The following is a 21,245-nucleotide window of genomic DNA, read 5'->3' as shown; positions in this document are numbered from 1 at the left end:
ACCTGACCACCAACGATCCCCTCCATGACCCGACATAAACATCTGCACATATCCGTGTAATCTGCATGTGGTCTGCATGACTAGATTGTAGTAATGTTGATACGGTACATGTATGATAATAACAATTTGAACCACAGCTGGGAGATATGGACTTAAGGGTGCAATATGTAAGAACTGACCACCTGTTGAAATCATACTCTAAACAGACAGGAAGCAGTATATCACCAGACTAACTGCTAATGCAGCTAACTGTAGCTGCCATTAGCTGTTTTGCGCAGTTAGCCATGCAGCTAACTGTCTGAAACAGGAGCTCAGGTGCCATTTCTTTGTTTCAGTTAATATTGTTATGTTTTTCAACTAAAATTCACCTTGAGATACAATATTTGTCAGGCTGTAAGATGATATCTAGTCTTATTTTACGATAGCAATATAATAACGATATAATTCCCAGCCCCAGTTTGTGCATGTATGTGGTTTTACTGTGCTGTCATGGAGCGGGTAAAAGACTTACAAGCTCCACCGTGAAGAACATAATCCAAGAAAAGACATGATACATATTTTCAATAAAGTCATGAGCTGCACTTGGAGCCACGTGCACTAAAAACCATGGAGATTATGCAGCATAATTGAAAGCACACCTCCCCGTAGCCGAAAGTCATTCTCAGCCTTCTGACAGGCACACCCGGCACACAGTGCATGTGTCCTCTGGGCTGACATGGCCACTGAAAATGCACCGATAATTTCATAGAGAACAGCCTGAAACATGTGTGCAAACAAGGGCCCGCATGTAACGTTAGGCTGAACTGAAACGTGATCTTTGTTAACGTGTTGTTCCACTCGCGCACAGTGGGTGTGTGCATGCGTGTGTGCATGTGTGTGCACTTGTGCTCTACTAGCTGTAGTATGCATGTCGACAACATCAGGTTTTTAATTTCCTGTAACAAGCGTGTACATGTGCGCGTGGATTGTGAAATATGTCCAGCGGCCCGGCACATGCAGGCATGTGTAATCGAGGGCAGCTTTCCACCGTACCGTGTGCCAGGCGGTACGAGCACACACTGCACACACACACACACTAAGAAACAACCTGCACCCGAGCAAACCGCGCCCGCCCAGCGCCACACCGAGCTGTGCCACACTGTTCCACATGCTGCCGCGTTGTTCCTCTCCGGAGCAGATGGCGGGCGGGCGAGAGGGAGAAAACAACTGTGGTCATGGATGGCAGACCCCACTCGTTTGAGCGCCGCTGAACCGTCCAGTGGGAACAAGAACAGTTGTGTATGTGTGTTTGGATCCATTACGAAGAGCGTTAATGCCAACTGTGTGTGTCATTGTGGCCTCATGGTGGGGATCTTCTCTCCTATTGAGGCTCCCTGGACCCAAAAGACAGAAGACAAGCCCATTAAGCAGCCAATTAGTATGATGGCAGCAACCCTCATCTGAATGATCCTTTCATCATCTGTCCGTCTTCACAAGATGTGGCCCGCGAGGGCACGCGGACTCAAAAGTGTCTTCTAGCAGCTGCGCCTGCCTTCACAAAGCTCGGTGCCCTTGTTTGTTTTTGTTGGCGGGGCGTCCATAATTTCAGAGAGACAACTGCTGCCTCAAAACAGCTTACGCCCCCACCACCACACTCCCACTCGCTCGGTTCAAACCCTCCACCTCCAAATCCAAATGCGGATCCTCTGGGTGGATGCAAAGCCAGCTTTCCAGTTACTCCGTTTACAGTAAAAGAAAAAGAAAAGCAGAGGGCCCGTCGTTAGCATTTGTATTGGAAAGTTGCATACGATTAGAGGAGAAGGTCCTGGAGGAATTCCACAAGGCACTTGTTTTTTGTTTTTTTGTTTTTTTTCAGTTTTTTTTTTTAGAGTAGCCAGCGGGCATGGCGAGGGAAGGCTGCATCTGTCTCAAGACGATCCAAGCAAAATTGCCCCCCTCTGCCATCTGTCCATCTGTCTATACATGCCTGCATGGAGATTACAGAGCGGCGTTAACCCAGCATCTGTTAGGGGAGGACGACACTAATCTACCGCAGCCACCTTTCCATTTTTTAATCAGAGTGGCTTCAAAGAACTTCTGTGTGCGCCGACTTTGAATGGATTGACTTCTCCAAACTGGATTAAGAGTGCATTTTTTGTGTGTGGGGGGTTGAATTCAGTCCTCGGACTCCATTATTTCTTCCACCGAGGATCTTCTGAGTCTGTTCCCCTTAAAGATGACAGTGAAACCACCACATTAGTCCGTGGAATGCATGGTTTATTTGAGCCTGTCTTCCCTCTCACCACCAATAAGTCTCCCTGTCAGTCCACCGGTGTTTATCTAGCACGTCTGCCTGCGATTCCTCACGTGCTTTCATCCGATAGCTGACACATGTCACCGTCCAAACCTCCTGCACGGCAAAAACCCCCCGACACTTTCCACTTCTCAATCCTAAGCAGACCCTTTTGTATTACGTTGCGGGTGTTTTTAATACATTCACAAACCCTTCCCAGATATACCCACTCTTTCATTGAATTCAGACATACTTCATTTCTTTGACCACACATGCACTCCGAGCAGGCACGCAGCCAAATCACTTCTTTGACCAAACTTGAAAGGAAGGAATTTACATTTAACCAGTGAAATAACTGTGTATTCCGCGTGTGTGTTTCTGTGTGTTTCAGAAATCCCAGTGGTCAACCCCACAGCTGTGGTGAGCAGCACAGAGGAACCAGCAGGTTAGTATACGCTCTCCGCACCTCGCCCATGAGCACCGCTGCTTTACGAGGGGAACGAAAACATATTTTTTAATATTTCTGGACTTGAGTTTTAAGGTGTGGAATAAATATTAATGAAGGGTGGGGTCCCGTCTTTTTGAAGTCGTGCAAAGAGAACGAGCGCACGGGGACCCGTGGAATTTTTCCATTGTCTTTAAAAAACCTGTGTCCTTGGCACACTTTTCCCCCAACCGCTAACCTCAAGTTAGTGGAGCCGTGCTGCGCTTGGAAATCACAGCAGCTCAAAGCCAAGGCCAGCAGATAGGCAGGTGATTAGTTAGAGTTTAGCTGGGAGATATAGTGGAAGGGAGAGTTTTGAGGCGTGAAAAGAGTGCTGGCAAGCAACCGCGGGGAAATTTCTTCAGTCTCTCCCTCCAACTGTCCAATTTAAGCTCCGGTCAATTACCCTGCCCTTATTTTTCATTCCGCGGCCGTTTGATTTGAGCGGCGGTGTTGATTTGGAAATGTTGATTCATTAGTGGCTTTATAACATATATCATCACTCGGGCTTGCAGATCGAACCGCCCACCCTGCCGCTAAAACTCTACTGTGCAATTCAAAGCGCATAGTTTTATTGTTTTTTTCTTTATCCTTTTTCTTCTAAAAATATATGTTTTGTCAGAAAACTCACTGCAGACGACACTTTTGATTTATGGAGGTCCTATTTTTCAAAGGTTTGAGGATACTGCTAACACTGACTTCACTTCTGTCCTCATTAAATCCAATGGTATTGAATGAATAAATTAGTTTACATCAAAGGAACAGTTTGACATTTTTTGGAAAATGCATATTCACTGTCTTGCCAAGAGTTAGATGAGAAGATTTATGCCATGTACACCCATAGAGTAAATCATGTAAATCAGCTAAGTTAAGCTTACCCCATAGCTTGGCTCGGCACAGAGACTGGAAACAGAAATGGGTAGAGAGAAATAGTCCATCACACACTGACAAATAGTTGTTTTTACACATTTTATGTAGATTAAACAATCAAGATATAACAGATTTTGGGCCCTGTGAAATAATCTCGACATTGTCTATTCTCAAGTTGATAATTGGACTGTAAACTGCGACCTGCTCATGGAAAAGCCCAGATACCCATTATCATGATATCTTCTAGCTACGGCGGAAGCAGCCGTTGTTCAGCCGAGCTGCTAAGCTAAGCTAACAGACCACTTTGGCTTAAGCCGCATTGTAACTGCACAGACATGAGTGTTATCTCTCCTGTCATCCCATGTTTGCCCAGAAAGCAAATATGTGCATTTCCCTAAATGTCTAAATATTATATTTCTCAATATATATTGATCGTTTTCTCACATTTGCAGCTTCTTTTCACAAGTACAGCGCTCCTCGCTCTGTTTCCTCTCATTACTTGGGCCTCTGAGCCTTTAAAAAAAAAAAAAAAAATGCACAGTCGAGCCCTTTCTTGTGTTTATTACTTCCCTGGGAAAATGTTACGGGGTCTAAGAACACAAGAGTTGTTGATCGCCAATTCACCTCAGGCTCGACCAAACACACCAGAGCATCCCCCCCCCCACCCTCCAGTCCTTCTAGTTCCTAAACTACCATAGAGCGAGAAGCGAGATCAGAAGCTGAAGGCCCCCGAGTGTTTTTGTGTAAGGGGCGGTGGATGCAATTTGTCCTTGTCATGGCACCGCGAGAAGGGGGCTCAAGGGAATGAGGGGGCATCGAGAGCCCCCCGGAGCCAATTGTGAGCGTTTTTCAGTGGGCCGGTCTTCTGGGTCAGCAGGCGATTCACCGAGAGCTTTTCCAGGTGAACAGCCAGCGAGTCTTCATGGGAAAAAACACACACCGTCTCTCAGTCGGAGTTACACCGCCGATACCTTTGGGCCAGCCGCTGTATGCCACACACGCAAATAACGGCGGTGATCTAATGAAATCCATGCGCATCTCATACAAATGCATGCCTGTCACAGTTGCATGCACGCTTCCCCATGATAATGATCTGCACATGAAACCGCACGCTCGCTCCTAATGAAAAAGACCTTAAGCAAGCTCTGATATTTAACAATCCGAGTCTGCGAGCAATGTTCATTCATACACAAATCCGTCCACACGCACACCTCCGCACCCGTCCACATCTACACCTCCGCTTCTTTTTTTTTTTCCTTTAACGTCGCCCTGTCTCGAGGTTATTGGAAGCTGCCATCTGCTCTCTCTTTCTCCCGTTCTTTCCCTTTTCTCTCCTCTCTCTCTCCGGCTAATAAAATCTCCAGCGCTCTGATATACAGCCAAGCCTCCTGGACGTTTTTACGGGCTCCTCGGTCCCCTGTTTCTTCCCTCCTTCCATTCGCTCCATCCGTCCCCCACCCAAAAAAAAATGAACGATGCAACACCCCGGCTCTCATGCAACCCAGCGAGCTTAATTTCTCTCTCTCACGACCTTTTCTGTTTTGTTTTTTTCTAATTGAGGTATTTCATGTCCAGCAATTTCTTTTTTATTCGGTTTGCTTTGGGAAGCGAACCCGACCAAATGGTTTTTCTTCTGAAGGCCCGACCACAGATACCAGCCCGGTTAGCAGCATGTGGTTTTTCAGTTTCATGCCCCGACATTCCAGGCGAGCAAGAATGGTCAGCTTCTCGTGTCCCTTCACTAACACTAACCCTCATGCCACATTCGGAAAAAAAAAAAACACGAGCCTCTTGGCGTTTTTTCAGTCAATCATTTGAAATTTTTTTCTGAGCTCCGATAGTTTTGTAATTGAAATAAGTGGGTCCAAAATTCTCCGCTTCATAAAATCCGGTGGCGTCGAGTCAAGTACAGTAGAGCTCTCCTAATGATCAGCAGTGTCCGATTCTCTCTTGTCGCGGCTCCAGTAACAGTAGTTACCATGAGCACGATTTGAAAAACACGGCGCAGTGCTTTAAATTAAACGTTAGTGTTTCTAACGTGAGCACTTTCATCTGTTTTTTCGAAAAAAGCTCATTTAATTTTGTTTTCTTTGTTCCTCCCTGCTCTCAGCTCATGGAAAAGTGTACTTTCATGATCAGAGGGCAGCATTTTAATGTTGAGCTGACTAAATAAATATTTCAGGATTAGGAGAAACAAACCAAGGGAAATTATAACATGTATAACGTTGGTTCATAGGACGTGTTGCACGCAGCCATTTTTCAACGATAAATCTACAAATAATTCAAGCATTACTGCAGTTATCAATTTTTTCTTCAGGTTGAAGGAAATGTCCGGGCTGCAGAACGAAGAGACGTGAGGTCGCAACCGGAGAGCTACTTGCTTCGAGTCCTTGGTTGAGATATTTCGGGCAGAATTGTTTCCAGTGCGGTTTCCATATTTGTGTCACTTTATGATGAAAGATCAACCTGAAAACGACACTCATAGATACAGCACATGACAACGAAACCAAACAAGAGCTGCTTTTTCGAGTCGGTCAAGACGAGATCCAAGAGCTCCATTTTAACTGTCACAATTGTAAATTATAACGCCTCATCACCAAGCCGACTCCACCTATGAGTGGTCAGCAGAGGTCATCTTTGCAATGTGTGGTCTCACTCGTCACGCTGGCAGCCGCCTATTCACACACATCCAACCATGACCTGCTCCCACCGCGCTCTGTCTTTCGTCAAGATCCCAGAAAACATGTCAGACCGAACACTTTTACTACTCTGGTATGCTTCACTCGCCTCACAGCGCCGTCCTTTGCCGGGGGTTTGATGTGTGATTTGTTCAAGTTGTGTTTTAGCACACAAAATCCAAACCAGGCTCAACATTGCCGAACCTGCTCCACTTTCCTGCAGCCTTCAGCCCTGTCAGTGACCGGTGGTTTTTAGGTTCATAATTTTATTTTATGTTATTGCTAGATAGCTTTACATGCTTGAGAGCTCAAAAGACTCATCAGTTTTCTTGTACTCTCCAGTGTTGCAGCTCTGTATTCCCCCCCTGTCTGAATTGTTCTGTTTAAGCTCTGGTCTCTTTAAGGCCCGCCCTCTTCCATACCCTGTCTGCTCTGATTGGTCAGCTCACACACACCTGAAATGTTTTGAATGTTTTTTTGAAGTGTGAGTATGAATATACTTGCCACAAGTTGTAGAAACAAGCACGTGGTGATTTATTCTGATGCTGTCCACTGTCTATTGGTGGTTTCACAGTGCATAACGGTTTACTGTTTTTAGTCACACTGATTTTGCATTAGAGATGGTTGCTGTTTATGTGCCACAGGAGCAGCACATAATGCACTATATAATGGTGTGAAATAGAGCCAAAATGTAACAGTCACGATTCATATTTCATGTGTGTAAGTGTCCCTTTAAGTGTGTAACCTGAGCGCCGGTGAGTGAGACCCTGCTTGTTCTTGTCTTTGCAGATTGTGAGTCGTATTGTAAACCAGTGAAGGGCAACCTGAAGATCAACATGAAGAAATACTGCAAGAAGGACTATGGTAAGGCAGTAGAATAAACCATCAGTCAGAGTGGGTAAATCTGCCGTATTGGGTGTACTGATCTGTGTGTTTTCCATGATTGTGTCCTCAGCGGTCCAAGTGAACGTCCTGGACATGGAGACGGTGGGCGACTGGGCCAAGTTCTCAGTGAACGTGGTGTCCGTGTACAAGAGCCGCGGCGATCCCCTGAAGCGGGGCGACAACGTCCTGTGGGTGCACATGAAGGACCTGGCCTGCAAGTGTCCGAAGATCCAGATGAGCAAGCGGTTCTTGGTGATGGGCGGCAGTGACAGCGGAACGGGCACGGCGGCGGGTGCAGGTGTCGCGCCCGGGGCCGGGGCCGCCAGTCCAGGGGCGGAGCGCCTGGGCCTTATGGCCGATAAGAACAGCCTGGTGATCCAGTGGAGGGACGTTTGGACGAGACGCCTGAGGAAGTTCCAGCGCAAGGAGAAGAAGGGGAAGTGCAGCAAAGCGTGATGGGGAAGCGGCCCTACCTCTCCCCTCCATCGCCCACCTTCATGAACCCTTCCCCCCTCTCCCACTGAATCCTTTGTATCCCCCCCCCCCCCCCCCCATCACGGGAACACTGCACATTAGAAAGACTGCATGTACCCTACCTGTTTTAAGGACCACGTTTTGTGTATATTGTATAATTCTTTTCCTTTTTATTTTTCAAGTTGTGTCTTTTTGTTATGTCAAGTTTGTCCAATTGGTTTGCCTTAAAAAGGGACCATTAAAAAGGGTATGAAGTGTATACAAAAGCAGACGCCATTCCCTCCATGACGACAGCGGAATTGTCCACTCGTCCCCCACCTGCACCCCAAACACCCTCCTCTTCCTCGTCCTCCTGTCATGACTGTATCCTGCCATTTTTTGTTCAACTCCACACTTCACACACGTCTCTGAGGATTTTATTCGAGTGTTTTTCACTCCGGAGAGACTGACTGATCGCAGCAACGCGACGAAGCCGCTCATCCTCAGCTCGGCCTCCTCGCGTTTCGTTGTCGAAACAAACTCAAGCGGTAGCGCCTGACAACTTCTCAACACTTCGCTGTCAAGATGTTCATTACAAAAAAAAAAAAAAAAAAAGAAAAAAACTGGCCATCCTGTTACCAGGTCTCTGCAGTAACTTCTACAGACTTTGACTATAAAAACTGTCGTCCCGTGAGGAACCAAGGGCTCCCTTTGCAGGGACATTTTCCACAGCAAACCTCAGTCTCACCACCACTGCTGCTGCCGCCAGACAGCCCTCACAGAATGAACTGCTCATGTAGGCTGTTATATCTGCAAGTATTTGATGCCACTGCTCATAGTAGAGTTTATATTCTTCGTGTGGCGACGTTTTATCTCATCCATCCATATCCCAGCTTGTTGGAGATGTATCTTTTCGTTTCATTTTAAGCAGAACAAACCCTGTTAGCATGTGTGAGTCACTTCCCAGGCCTCCGGGGCTGTGCCTCTTCACCTCCAGCCCCTCTCACGAGTGGCTTATAAAGTCATGCATCACCATCGTGACTCATTGCTTGTCACTTTTTGTGGAAGACAGATTAAGTGGTGCGGACAAATGGCTGGAATTTCAGAACAATACCAATATTTCCAAGGAGGCATACTTTTTTTTTTTGCTTTATGGATAATGTCTTCCGCTGGGTAGTGGCCTTCCAGATGTTGCTGTGTGGCCAGTGTCGTTTTCTTTGTATTTAAAATGTCTGAACCTTTTCCTGATGTGTCTAGCGACTGGCAGGCTTCTTTGTTTGCCAAAATAAGAGATTGAAACGAGAGTTCCTTTTCATGCAGTAAAAAGAAAACAAAGTCGGATAAACAACATAGTTCGTGTTTTTCTCTCGCATATTTCGACAAAATGAATGAGGCTGGAAAGTTTTTTAGTGCTCACTTGATTGTATTATGACATGAGAGGGTCACATTTCATTCCTCATGTGCTTTGTTATGTTTGCATGCTTGTGGTTTTTTGCTGGTCCATCAAAACCTTACAGTGAGCAGAAAAAGACCTAAACCAATATGAGCATCGAGATCCAAAGGAAAACTTCCCCAAGTCGTCGTCCCCCACCCCCACTCGCCCACCCGCCCTAACGCAGTCCCTGTCATCCTTTGCCAAATAAGCATAGTCAGTTTTTAAATTCAATTAAGAGACTATGGAAGTCAGGACCAACGAAAACCACAGAGAGACCCGTCTGGTTGCTCTCAAGCTTTTTTTTATCTGCTTTTTGCTGTTATTTCATTTTGTAAAGCGCATTACAAGTTATTTAAATAGAGTACAAGATAAACACGCAGTTTCTGAGGGGCACGTCAAGCTCGGCGCGGCAGCGAGCGCGCCGACAGGCCTGTCATGCTAGCTCGTGGTTACGCTCCTCCGGCTGCGGTGGTATGTTTGGTTTGTCGTCCTTCCAGAAGTGTCTCTCCTCTGCTCTCTTCCATGTGTCAGCCACCACCCTCCCCAAACTCTCTCCCTCTCATTTTTTTTTTTCGTTTTTTTTTTTTTTTTTTTTTTTAAACCTATTTTGCATGTCGTGTGTTCAGTGTTTTAGATAAGTGACAGCGCGGAGCGAGGCTGCCAAAACCCCCTCAGTGGTATACTGTACTGCACTGTAGCTCTTGTTTTTTTTTTCCACGTCTCTCTCTCAGAGAATGTATGTCAAACTGTGAAGAACACACTCACACAAGTGTATGGTCTGATTGTAAGTGTTTATGAAATAATGTCACCAAGCGTAAGAATGTGGACGCCATGACAGTTGATGCTATTGTAAACTCGCGCTGTGTTTTCCAAATCACAATCACGTTCATCTCAGTGTGCGCAGCAGCTGCCCCTCACAAGGTAATGTACTGTTTTAATGCAGTATGAATACAACGGGGACGACTGCACCTTCCACATCTGTCGCAGTCCAGCGTACACTGTAAACTCTGACAAAGTGACTCCACTTAAAGTAATTGAGGGAAACCGATAACCCCAATATTACCAAGTAATAATTTTAAGTTGTTAAAAATGTTTAGCTTTCACAGCTTAGATACAACTGACTTAATAGTCTACTTTACTTTGTAATCCTGAGGTTATCAGTTTCCAGTCAACTTTTAAAATTTACAGTCTTGTCATTGTCAATGTGACTGATTTTCCACTACGCGAATGATTGTGGGTCAGAATAGCCAGAAAAGTGCACTGGCCTGCGTACACTGTCAAATCTGACAAGTTGACTGTACTTAGAGGAAATTAGGAAACTGATTACCTCAAAATTGTTGATACTTTTGAGCTCGTACAACTTAGTAGTAGCAATAGTTTCCTTTTGTAATTCCGAGGTAATGGGTTTCCTGACTTTTTAAAAGTAAAATCAATAAAAGGCGACCAGATATTTTTGGAATACTGCATCTGACGTTCTGTATATTGGGGTCAAACTGTATCTTATTCTGGTATACTGAACTGAACAGTACGGTGTGGGTATTGGAGCGCAGCAGGGCGAGACGACGTTCAAATGACTGTGGCTCTTCATGCTGTTCATCTGTCCACCCCACGACAGCTCTCTCCTAATCCAAAAACAAACCGTGACCAAAATGGGTTGTCGCCCACCACGACTTCTGGTGTGCGACAAAAGATCACACAAAAGGACATCAAACTCTTGAAGGTGTTGCTGATAACATTTAGCGACTAAATGCGATGTCCTGTCCACATTCCACATCACATTGTTACTGTTGTTCGAATCATCTGCCTCTTCAAGTTAGCCAACGTTGCTAACACTAGCTACTGTTGCTAACGCTAGCTAACGTTAACATTGCAAGTGCTAGCTAGTACGCACAGGGCAATCCTGTAGAAGTCAGCCATTCTTACCTTTTTTTCTTTCTTCCACAAACTGGAGACTACCAAGGCTGCTGTTACTCTGGCGGTGTTCTACCATTGGCCAACAAACCTTGTTAGAAACTGTCTTACGCGGACATAAATAAAACAGCAAAACAGATTTGGGCCCGATAAACATTTTTAAAATGACGATGATGATGATGATGATATTGCTTCACAATCATAACAATAGATACCTTTATTCTGCACCTTTCTACAAGCTCTGTAGACGAATTTTGAAATGCATGACCTTTAAAGTTGTCGACATCGCTGTGTCCAGAGCGTGACTTCCAACTGTTGAATTTTCAGAATTTACAAAAAATGCAGAAGCGAACAGTGAACAATTTGTGTGTGGTGGTCTGTCAGACAGGTGGTGTTACACTCGCACCAGTCTCCTCGTCCTGGTATGTGAGTACAGTGTGACACGTTATGATGGATGGTCGAATGACGTGCCTGCGCGGCCTCTCCGGCGCTCGGCTCACTGAACACGATCATGGAGGAGCCACGGTGTCCTTGAATCTGGACTTTAGATTTCGTCAAACCCCTTTCTCCCCACCTATCAGCTCTCTGTTTTCCAGCTCTTAAGCGGCCACCCTGAACGTACGGGAATAAAGATAAGAAGTGAGCCAGATGTTTGTTTGGGGGGGGTGGAAGCGTCGTCTTGTGAAAGCTATTTAGTGAGCCTCATAGGGAGAGCCGTCCTGTTGTTTTACGTTAACAAGCTCAGCAGCTTGGCAGTGGAACTGAGGCCATAACTGCTTTGCTTTTGTTCCCCCCCCCATTTATAGCATTCACAGGTGTGTGTGTGTGTGTGTATATGTGTGTGTGTGTGTAATTAACCCTACCCGAGTAAACAAGTGATGCACATGAACTGAAAGTGCAGAGAGGAGAGAGAGCTCTCATTCCAAGGCGACAAAAGCTTCTTACGTTTGCCACACGGCTCAAACGTCCCAACAGCCTCCGATGAAGAAGTATCATTTTCATTCTCCTGGTCTGATTTTTTTTTTTTTTTTTTTTTTTTTTATCACTTCCATCTTGCCTTGTTTAATAAGTCTTGACACTTTTTTTTTTTGAATGTTGTAAATATGTACTGAACTGCCTCTTTCCATTTTCTGTTGTCTTTTTTTTTCTTTTTTTTTTTTTTTGTAAAGCGTCACTCGGCCTGGGATGACTCACTTGTATGGATGTACAAACCAGATGATGTTATATGGATGTAGAAACCAGAAACATATGCTTTTGTGATCACGACCAGAAGATGTGGTTCAGATGTTACACAGAATGTATTCTTTTTTTTCTTTTTTTATGTTGTTTCCAGACAACAACCGCCCAATTGTAAATGACTTTGAGGAGAATCGAGTAAAAAAAAAAAAAAGAAAAAAGAAAATGTGACACGGGCTGATCAGATTTTTTTTTTTATGCTTTTTTCCCGTCAACGGGGGGGAAACTGACACAACAACCCACCGCTTTCTGTTACGTTAACGTCCCGGGGAGTAATGGATCACTCACCCTCCTTTTTCTTCAGTTCTTCAGTTCAGTCCCGCTCCTCACTTCTGTTATATCAAAGTCTTCCTTGTACATTTTCCTCTGAGGCAATGAACCACTGACTTTTTAATCTAAATGATAAAAAAAATAAATTATTAGTTAATGAGCTGTGTGTCGAGTTGATCATCTGTCTCTTTGATTGCAGCCGTTGGCCGGAGCCGCGGAAATCATAATCTAATTGATATGTGTATGTTTCCCGTTTTGGAAGGTCTGCTCGCATACGGTGTGTTTCCATTCACAGGGGCTGGACTGGGAGCGTGGGGGGGGGGGAGCAAGAGCTAGAGCTCTGTAAATAAACACTGAGTGTGTACCTCACCTATGAGGAAACCCAACTCCCGAGTCAGGTCCAAAGCAGGAAACTCCTTCCTCTCTTTCCTCCCCCTCTCTTCTCCCTCTCTCTCTCACCTACGGTCTCCTCTCGCCTCGTCTCCCCACCCTCTAACCAAACAGGCCAGCTCCATCCATCCTCCTGAAGGTAAATTACAGGAAGGCGGCCATTTATCATCACTCTCCCCAGGCATGGCCATCAAGGCATTGAGAATAGGGGTTGCTGAGACTGTCTGGACACACACATACACACATACAGCATGACATATGTCTCTTCATTAAGTCCATCCATCCTGGGCATCCTGTCATCAGCTTCCTGTTCCTGTTTCAGCCAAAAATGGTCTAAATGGCTGTCGCCCAAATGGACCAGGGGGATCCAGATGCATGGTCCTGTGAGAGATTCAGCTACAGGAGCAGAGTCGAGCCTAAGTCTAAGCGAGACTCCCTCGGTTTCCCTGTTTTCTTCCTTACAGCTTGTGACGGGAATGAGAGACTGGACGAAGTCGAGCGCCCAGTGATCCACTTCGCCCCTCAGGATGTTCTTATGCTCGAGAAACTCTCCAACACACAACCAGCGTTTCTTTTTCTCTGTGGCAGCCACCGGCTCAACCCAGTGAAACCCGGTGTGTGTGTGTGTGTGTGGCATCATCTGGTTTATTTCGGCACAGATTTACATGAGACATAACTGTGAAATGTTGTTTTTCAGTGGACAGAAGGATGGAGAAGGGAAAAAGGGGATCACTCGAAGGCAGTGGCGCACTCAGGGTGTTTGAAGATCAGGGGAGAAAAAGTACAAAGGGGCACCTTAGAGGGCAATTTATCCTGTTTAATCCCTGTTTCTAACATGACTCCCTTTGTCCACCCCTGAAGGCAGGGGTGCCTAAACGTTTTCCCCCCTTTTTTTCATATTAGGCCTCTGAAAATCTCTCTTTGAGAAAAGCGTAGCTGGTACTGGTGTATCGCTACTGCAGAAAAAGAGTTCTGAGCCCATTCTATTCAGAAACGATACATACTGATAGATAACCCTATTAAGAGGATCTGAAGTCCTCTTAATTGACCGACTTGCTGCACAAATCATCACTCTGGTCAGAGAATTGATTTACATTTGGATTTCCTGCACATTCAAGGAGACCTCATAAAATGAAACAGCATAGAGACATTATGATAATTCTTCATCCATCATTCTTTAACTTCTTTCACCGTAAACATCTGGTGGGCCAAACTGAACCTTACAGTGGACCAACTCTGGCCTGCCATGACAGTGTTATGCAGGTGCAACAAAACACCAGAGTCAGTGTAGTCTCCAACCTTCAGATTAAATCATCATGTACCTGTCTGCTTCTTCTTTAGGCACAATTGTGGTGAATCTTTGAACCTGGGCTTTCCATCAAGGCCACCTTTCCACTCCTTAACCGGTCTCTTCCGTACTATAAGACAGCTTGCCAACTGTGTCAAGACACTAAGACGCTGAGACACTTCCAATGTTCCGACCTTGTTTCTCGTTTCGCTGTTCCATCGCGTCTCCTGAGGTTGCTGTGTGCTGGGCTTGCAGTGTTAGCTTGCGTCACACTCGGCCGTTTCTCTCTCTGTCTCCGCCGACAGAAAAATGCTTCCTCCTTCAAAAGTGTGTATTAGCTGGCCTCTTGCAGCGTAAAGAGCTGAGGATCCGTGCCCGCGTGCATTTGTCAGTCGTACCTGTAATTAAACGAATAAAGACAGAGTTGTATTGATCAGTGTGTAAAGTGTAAAATGATAACTCCTGGTGTGTGTTTGGAAAACCTCCCCCGGTGTTTGCAGAGAAATCGGAGCCCCGGCCCGAGAGAGAGAGAGAGCTGCCGCTGTAATGAAAGAGCAAAGCGGATCCGGCCAAACACTGTCCATTCTCCCCCCACCCCATTCCTACTGACACTCACACACACATCCACACAAACACACACCACCCAGCGGCAGACGGGGGGGGGGGCTCACCAATCGTGCTTTCATAAGCTGCCAAAGCAGCTTCATTGGCTTTAAATGGAGCCTCATTACCACTGTGCTTCAAAGCTCAACAACGTTTTTTTCCAGCATGGGGTCTCTGCGTGTGTGTCTGTAGATCTGTTTCCTAAATCTTCTCTTTTCCCATAATGTACTTCTATTTTTTGACCGTTCGCCACATTCACGACTTTCCATTCTAATGATGACTTATTTCCCTTTTTTTTTCATTTCTTTTTTTTTTTTCCCCCCATCTCGTTCCCCCTCGGAGACACTGAACGCATGTGTGAATATCTGAATGTATCTGCGAACACTCATACGCTTGTCTGTGAGCCTTGCGAGTGTGTGTGGGTCACCAAGTACCAAACTCCCCCCCCTCCCTCCCTCCACACTCCTGAAAACCGCAAAAAATGTGGCGAGAAATCTGTGTGGACCGAGATCATACATATTCAGAGGTGAAGGTCTGATCTCTTTTTCTCTCCCTCCTCTCTCCGCTGCATGTCTTTTTCTCTCTGAGTGAAACCAGCTGTCGTCTGAGGAGACACCACTCCCTCTGGAGCTGACAACATGCGTGACAATGACCACACCTCCGCTCCCAACATCTGTCATCCTTCAATCTCTCCGCCTCTCCATCTTTCCAGTTTTCCGTTGAACTGAAAGAAAAAAAAAAGCTCTTTTCACCTCTCCAAAGGAAACGTCTTCCTCTTGGTTTGCTTCGACTTGTCAAACATTTAAAGCTGCACTATGTAGTTTTGGAGAAGAAATTCAAACTCACTGGTTCCATATTCTCAACATTAATGGGATAATGATACAAATTTGTTTCCGTTAATGAATTAACAAGCTGTACTGAGAGGACAACATGGTCCCCAGAACACTGTTTGAAGCGATGGAAGGTGGCAGGGTACGCCACATATAAACAAAGCAAAACAGTGTTAAATGGCATGAAAAAAGAAGAGTTTGTGTGTTTGGTTTTAAAAAAATCAGTCAATGAAGATCTCTCTCATCAGATTAAAAATGTCCTCCCCAAACCTACATAGCGCACCTTTAAGTCCACAAACGGGGCCGATCACTTCCATGACACTCAATTTTCCGGACACAAACACACAGTGTCGAGGATTGTGGGGAACCGCTGTTGCACAAAACCGGGATTCAGTGTTCCTTTGTTGCTCCTTTTTATTGGAGAAACAAACTTTATTGGGCCAGTGAGTGATTGAAAACGAGCAAGGAATAAGGGGGTAATTTAACACCGGTGTGGTCCCTGATAGGAGCATTGTGCAGCACAAGCCGGCTCCTAATCCGCCCCTCAGCTTTGTGTTTGATTGGGTACTGTTGAAAATGGGGATGAGTCTGCCTCTTCAAAGCCTGTAACATAAGAGGAATGCGCGCGGTTGTGTGTGTGTGTGTGTGTGTGTGTGTGTGCGCATGTGTGTGTGTGTGCCGCCCATGTCTTAAGGTGATCACAAAAAGCGGATTGTGTGCAGATGGACAGACAGAAATTACACCAATGCGTTTTGCGTAAGCCTTATGTGAGTTGTCTTTTAATAGCTTTGCATCAAGAATTACAATCCTGGCTTTTTCTTCAGGCCGAGGAACCATTAAACTTTCACTTCAATGTGAGCGCAAGCACTTTTAATGATGTATATAAAGGAGCACTTTGATTTTCGTTGCAGTGCTGGTGGAGGAATGATACTTCAGGCAGGCTGCGGCAGGCTGGATGCAGGAATCTCGAGACATCTTGGCTTCGGGAGGAAGATAAGTCTCCTTGCAGTTGGACTGGATGATAGATGGAGAGGACTCTGCACTCGCTGCTTAGATCCGGCGAAAAAGAGGGGTCGATAAATCATCCCTACAGAACGCACAGTTCATCGAACCAGATTAACTGGAATATAATCATGAGAAAAAATGCTCCCAGAACAGTGTTTGATGGGTCCCTACATTTTACAGAATTGTATCCTGAATTATTAGATTTCCAAGAGCATTAGTCATTCATATTTTACAAGTGATGACAGACTGATTGCTGAAAATGTGCCATTGGAGGAGTATCCACCAGGAACTGGCTTTAGGTTGCATCGGACATCCCAGCCAGACATTTGATTATATATGCATTCAGTGGTGAACTAGGGGGCGAAAAGAAAAAAAAAAATCTGACTCATTTCCTGGAATACATATGCACAGCTTCTTTATACATGGACATGGAGATACATCCTCTGGAGCCAGGGAGGAATAGTGTCGACCACATATACATCTTAAAGACATTAAAAATGATCTGCTTCCGCACAGAATTGAAAGGTTTACTGTGTAGTTTTTGGGAAGATTCTTGTTTTGACAATTTTCATACTATTCATACTATTTTAATTTGTTTATATGTGGCGGACCCTGCCACCTTTCGAACTAGCAAACGGTGTGCTGGGGACCTGATTTCCCTCTGAGAACAGCTTGTTCATTCAGTAATGGGGAAAAAATAAATAAATAAATTTCTGACTCAGTATTATTACCTCATTGTTATTGGAGTACTAGATTTTTAAAATTTGAATTTCTTCTACAGAACTTCGTAGTACCCCTTTAATCTCAGCTAAAAGGCAGTTTTCCTGCCTTTCTGGAGTACAATTATCTTAAAATCTGTCATCTTCTCTCTCTACATCTTTCCACACTCTGAAGACCAATGAAAAAAAAATAGATTTAGGAAGAATGCTCCTCTTTCCTCTAGGCCCAGGCCGCTCTCTCAGCTCCACACCCTCGGGCTGTACTGTACCGTACTGCGTCAGGCTGGGCCAATCCACTTCAGGCCCCATCTGTTGGCATTTAGCACCAGCTTCCCCGCCTCTGCACTGATCTCCGGTCTACATTAACTGCCCTAATTTGTCTGCCAAAGCCCACTCTGATTGCTACCATGTGATGTTATGTGAAAGGTGAGGGATGCCTACTTATCTGTGAAGACGGACCGAGAGAAAGAGGCAAGGGAGGGGGATCAAAACAAGAGAGGGCAAGCAGGGTTAGAGGAGAGAGGGAAAAAAAGAGGTTGAGGGAGGAAAAGAAAGTGATTAGAGAATGACATGAGGAATAGAGACCACATGACAGGATGGTGACGAGATGGGAAGAACGGGGCAGCGGTTAAGACGGCTCATGAAATGTGTAAAAAAAAAGTGACCCATGTGGTTTTGATGGTTTTGTGAAGACAGGGGCCCTTCCCTCAAGAGATAACTAAGACAGTCCAGACTGAGTGTCATCAAGCTCCAGTGTCCATTAGGGCTTTCTCAGTCATGCTCCAATGTCCACATCAACTTTTTCCTTTTAGAAGTTTTTAAGTCCAATTTCCATTCTGAGACGTTTTCTCTTCCTCCGTCTCCATGCCTCAGGGAAAACAACCCCGAGGCTTTCAGTGCAAGTGGGGATTATGATCTTTAAGTTTGTGACAGTTGGACAAGTGGAGATTTTTTGTGCTAAGAGGAGCCAGTCATGTTGTTGTACTTGGTTGTTCACAGAAAGCGATGGAAATAGTCCGGTGTCTACAGCCATGCTAGTGGTCACGTACATAATCATAGCGCTGCTTTGAGCTTAGAGCTAACGTCAGCACGCTGACATGCTCTTATTGACACTGCTTACATGCTGATGTTCAGCAGGTACAATGTTTACCTCGTTCGCCATCTGTATTTGGCATGCTAACATTTGCTAATTAGTGCAGAGAACAGCTTGACACTTCTTACTTGACAGAAAGAAATTACATTATGTAGCTGTTGAGACATTTCACCCAAAACCACAAATGTCAACTTAATATTGGAGCAAAAGGAAAAGTCTGACTGCCTGAGATCCACACCACTAGCCTGGCTTAACAGATTTGAGCTGGTGGAAAAAGTTCAAATCCAGCAAAGATTCAATCTTCCATAACTGGCTAGTTACTATGTGAAAAAAGTACTTTTTGTAGCTCAGAAAGTGATCAAGATTATCAGATTCCTTCACCAGAGAGGTGTGAAGGGGCAGCCCATGCTCACGCCCAATGCCTCAAATACAGCAGCCATGTTTGACGCTGTAGGTACCCATTTAGCATCACTTGTTGAAGTTTAATGATATAGAATAGTACAGTCTAGTATAGCATAAGGAGCAAGAAGAAGCCAAATGAGGGGGTGGGCTGGGTGGAACATTTGTACTTTCCTCCTGGAGACCAGGTTTAGGTCCGGTCTGTGACCAAGAGTCAGAACTGTTTTGTTTTTAATTGACTTAAGCTGTATAAGTATATATGAATCACTGACATAAGTTTGTGAGTGTAAATTACGTCACTTACATTACAAGACTGAATATAGTTATTTTAACCAAAAGTATGATTCAGGTAGTTTTGGTGCCTGAACCGAACGAAACCTCAAATGTTTCACAATTCTAATAACAATCCAAAAGTCAAAATCTTTCACACTGTGTGAGCTGTTTGTCTGAAAGCTTTATTTGAAAAGTCTTACTGGATTTTGTATGTTACGTGTTATCTTGTAACTTGTCTGCAGAGCTTTCATTTTGAAAGTATTTTGAAAGCACTTCGAGACACTGTTCAAGGATCTGACATAAGGATCTGAATCTGAAATAATCTATGCAAACACTGTATTTCTCCACGTGTTACATGGCCTACAGGACACATCTGACTACAGATCAACATCAGCAGGTATGTGATGGACGCTCCCCTACTATCACCAGCGCTGCAGGATGATACTAAGACCCAGCCAATTTCCACAGGCAGCGACCTGCGGTTCATTCCCCCCCACAAAGCCTCAGCCCAGCTGTGGTAGGGCGCCTGGCTCTACTGGACCGCAGCTGCTCACCAGGATGCCGTTCTGCCAGGAGGACTCTCTACCCAGAGACCCATCACAGCTAATGAGCATTATTGGACCATTACTCCCTCAACCATGGATATTTGAACTTGAATCATGATGTAATTCGAAAAACAGTCGGAGAGCAAAGGACTTGATCCATGCTGCTTTTTCTGCTGCTTTTTCTGACAGCCCTGACATTCAATCACTCACTGGCCCAATAAAGTCCTGTCGTTTACAGACCTGGTAACTATTAAAAAAAACAACGTCTGACTGCGCTGCATCTGACAGAATGAGCAGCATCAGAGAGTCGGTATCCGTCCATTCAAAATAGCACTTCTCGTCAACGTGAATCATGATCATTTACAGATTCACAAACACAACCTCAAATGACCGATCCAGAGAGATAGGGAGGTGAGATTTGCGAGAGGAGAATGTGAACACGAACGCTTCCTCGGGGAGCGTATGGGCACCCTTCCTCCCCGTGTCCGCCAGAGGAAGTTCTCGACAACCGGGGCCTTGTGTCCGCCAGGGAAAGCAGGAATCAGGCTCTTGGTTCAACAACACAGGCACCTGTGAAAATATGGGCAGCGCACCACGTATCAAACCAAATAAACTCACCTTGGCGTGGAGCGAGGGCACGCTCTGATGACAGATGCCACTCGGCAGCCGCGCCCGCAGGCCAATAAAACACCTCGCTGGCGTGATGGTGGAGCTGTGGACTAGATCTGGTTTTCATGGCATGGAGGTTTCATTTGTGTAATAGCGCCTGCATTCAGATTCTGAGCGAGGCACAAACAGACGCCAAAAAACTGTTCTGGGCTCCGGGCTGCCGCCTGTGACAGAAATAACAACCTCAGCAGATGCAAAACACCAAACTACACATACAATGAGCGATTGAGGCTCGCAATCAGTCATTTTTAATAAAAGCAAATTCCTATGAGTGTATGTCACAGTTCAGTGGCTAGCAGGACCCAAGGCCTGACATGGTGCTGTAAAACCAGAGGAAACCACACTTCCTGTCCTCTACTCCTGTTTCTTGAGCGGTAAAGGCTGAAGCCAATAAGCTACAGCCAGGGCTAACACAAGCAGCGGCGGCATGTAGTAGAGGCAGGCCACAAAATAAGAAAGCCGTCACAATTTACCTTGGCACCCAAACCTCAGGCCAGTGTTACCACCGCCAGCGGAGGCCGCCAGTCTCACACGACATGCTAAGCGGGTATCCAGACACGGGCAAGAACCGTCCTGGCTCGATCCCTCCCCGTTTCCTTTTCCTCCTGACAGGCATAATGAAAGAGTCATGCTTGGCAAAATGTGGACGAGCTTTGGAGTGGTGCGGCGTGTTGGTAAATTGTTACTTTTCGAGCGCCCGCTGCAGAGGGGAAGAAAAGGTACCTCATTGTGCAAACATGAGTGACTGGAAAAACAATCCATACCAGTGCCATAGACCAGAAACTCATAACCACTGGCTTCCCTCTTTTAAATACAGGAGGCTTCAGCCTTGTATCCGGGAAGTTTGACTGCGAGGCATTACACAAATTATTTCCATCATAATGTTCAGTGAACCTGTTTAAATCACTTTTTACACCAACCCTGGCACTAAATATAG

General features: G+C 45.4%; 1 protein-coding gene across 3 annotated transcripts in view; it reads left to right on the top strand.

Annotated features, from left to right (window-relative positions):
* Nucleotides 1-12,378, top strand: part of ntn2 (netrin 2) — a 50,918-nt gene extending 38,540 nt beyond the window's left edge. For all 3 annotated transcript variants that reach the window (XM_037082214.1, XM_037082213.1, XM_037082215.1), the window contains 3 exons: nucleotides 2,664-2,717; nucleotides 7,094-7,168; nucleotides 7,260-12,378. In XM_037082214.1, coding sequence (XP_036938109.1) covers nucleotides 2,664-2,717; nucleotides 7,094-7,168; nucleotides 7,260-7,645 — 515 coding nt within the window. In that variant the 3' untranslated portion in view covers nucleotides 7,646-12,378. The remainder of the gene's footprint in view (nucleotides 1-2,663; nucleotides 2,718-7,093; nucleotides 7,169-7,259) is intronic.
* The last annotated feature ends 8,867 nt before the right edge of the window (nucleotides 12,379-21,245 follow it).

The sequence above is a fragment of the Acanthopagrus latus genome, chromosome 20 (assembly GCF_904848185.1).
Source record: "Acanthopagrus latus isolate v.2019 chromosome 20, fAcaLat1.1, whole genome shotgun sequence".
NCBI lineage: Eukaryota > Metazoa > Chordata > Actinopteri > Spariformes > Sparidae > Acanthopagrus > Acanthopagrus latus.
The sequence above is the reverse complement of the archived record's forward strand: the minus strand, read 5'-3'. Positions and strand labels throughout refer to the sequence as shown.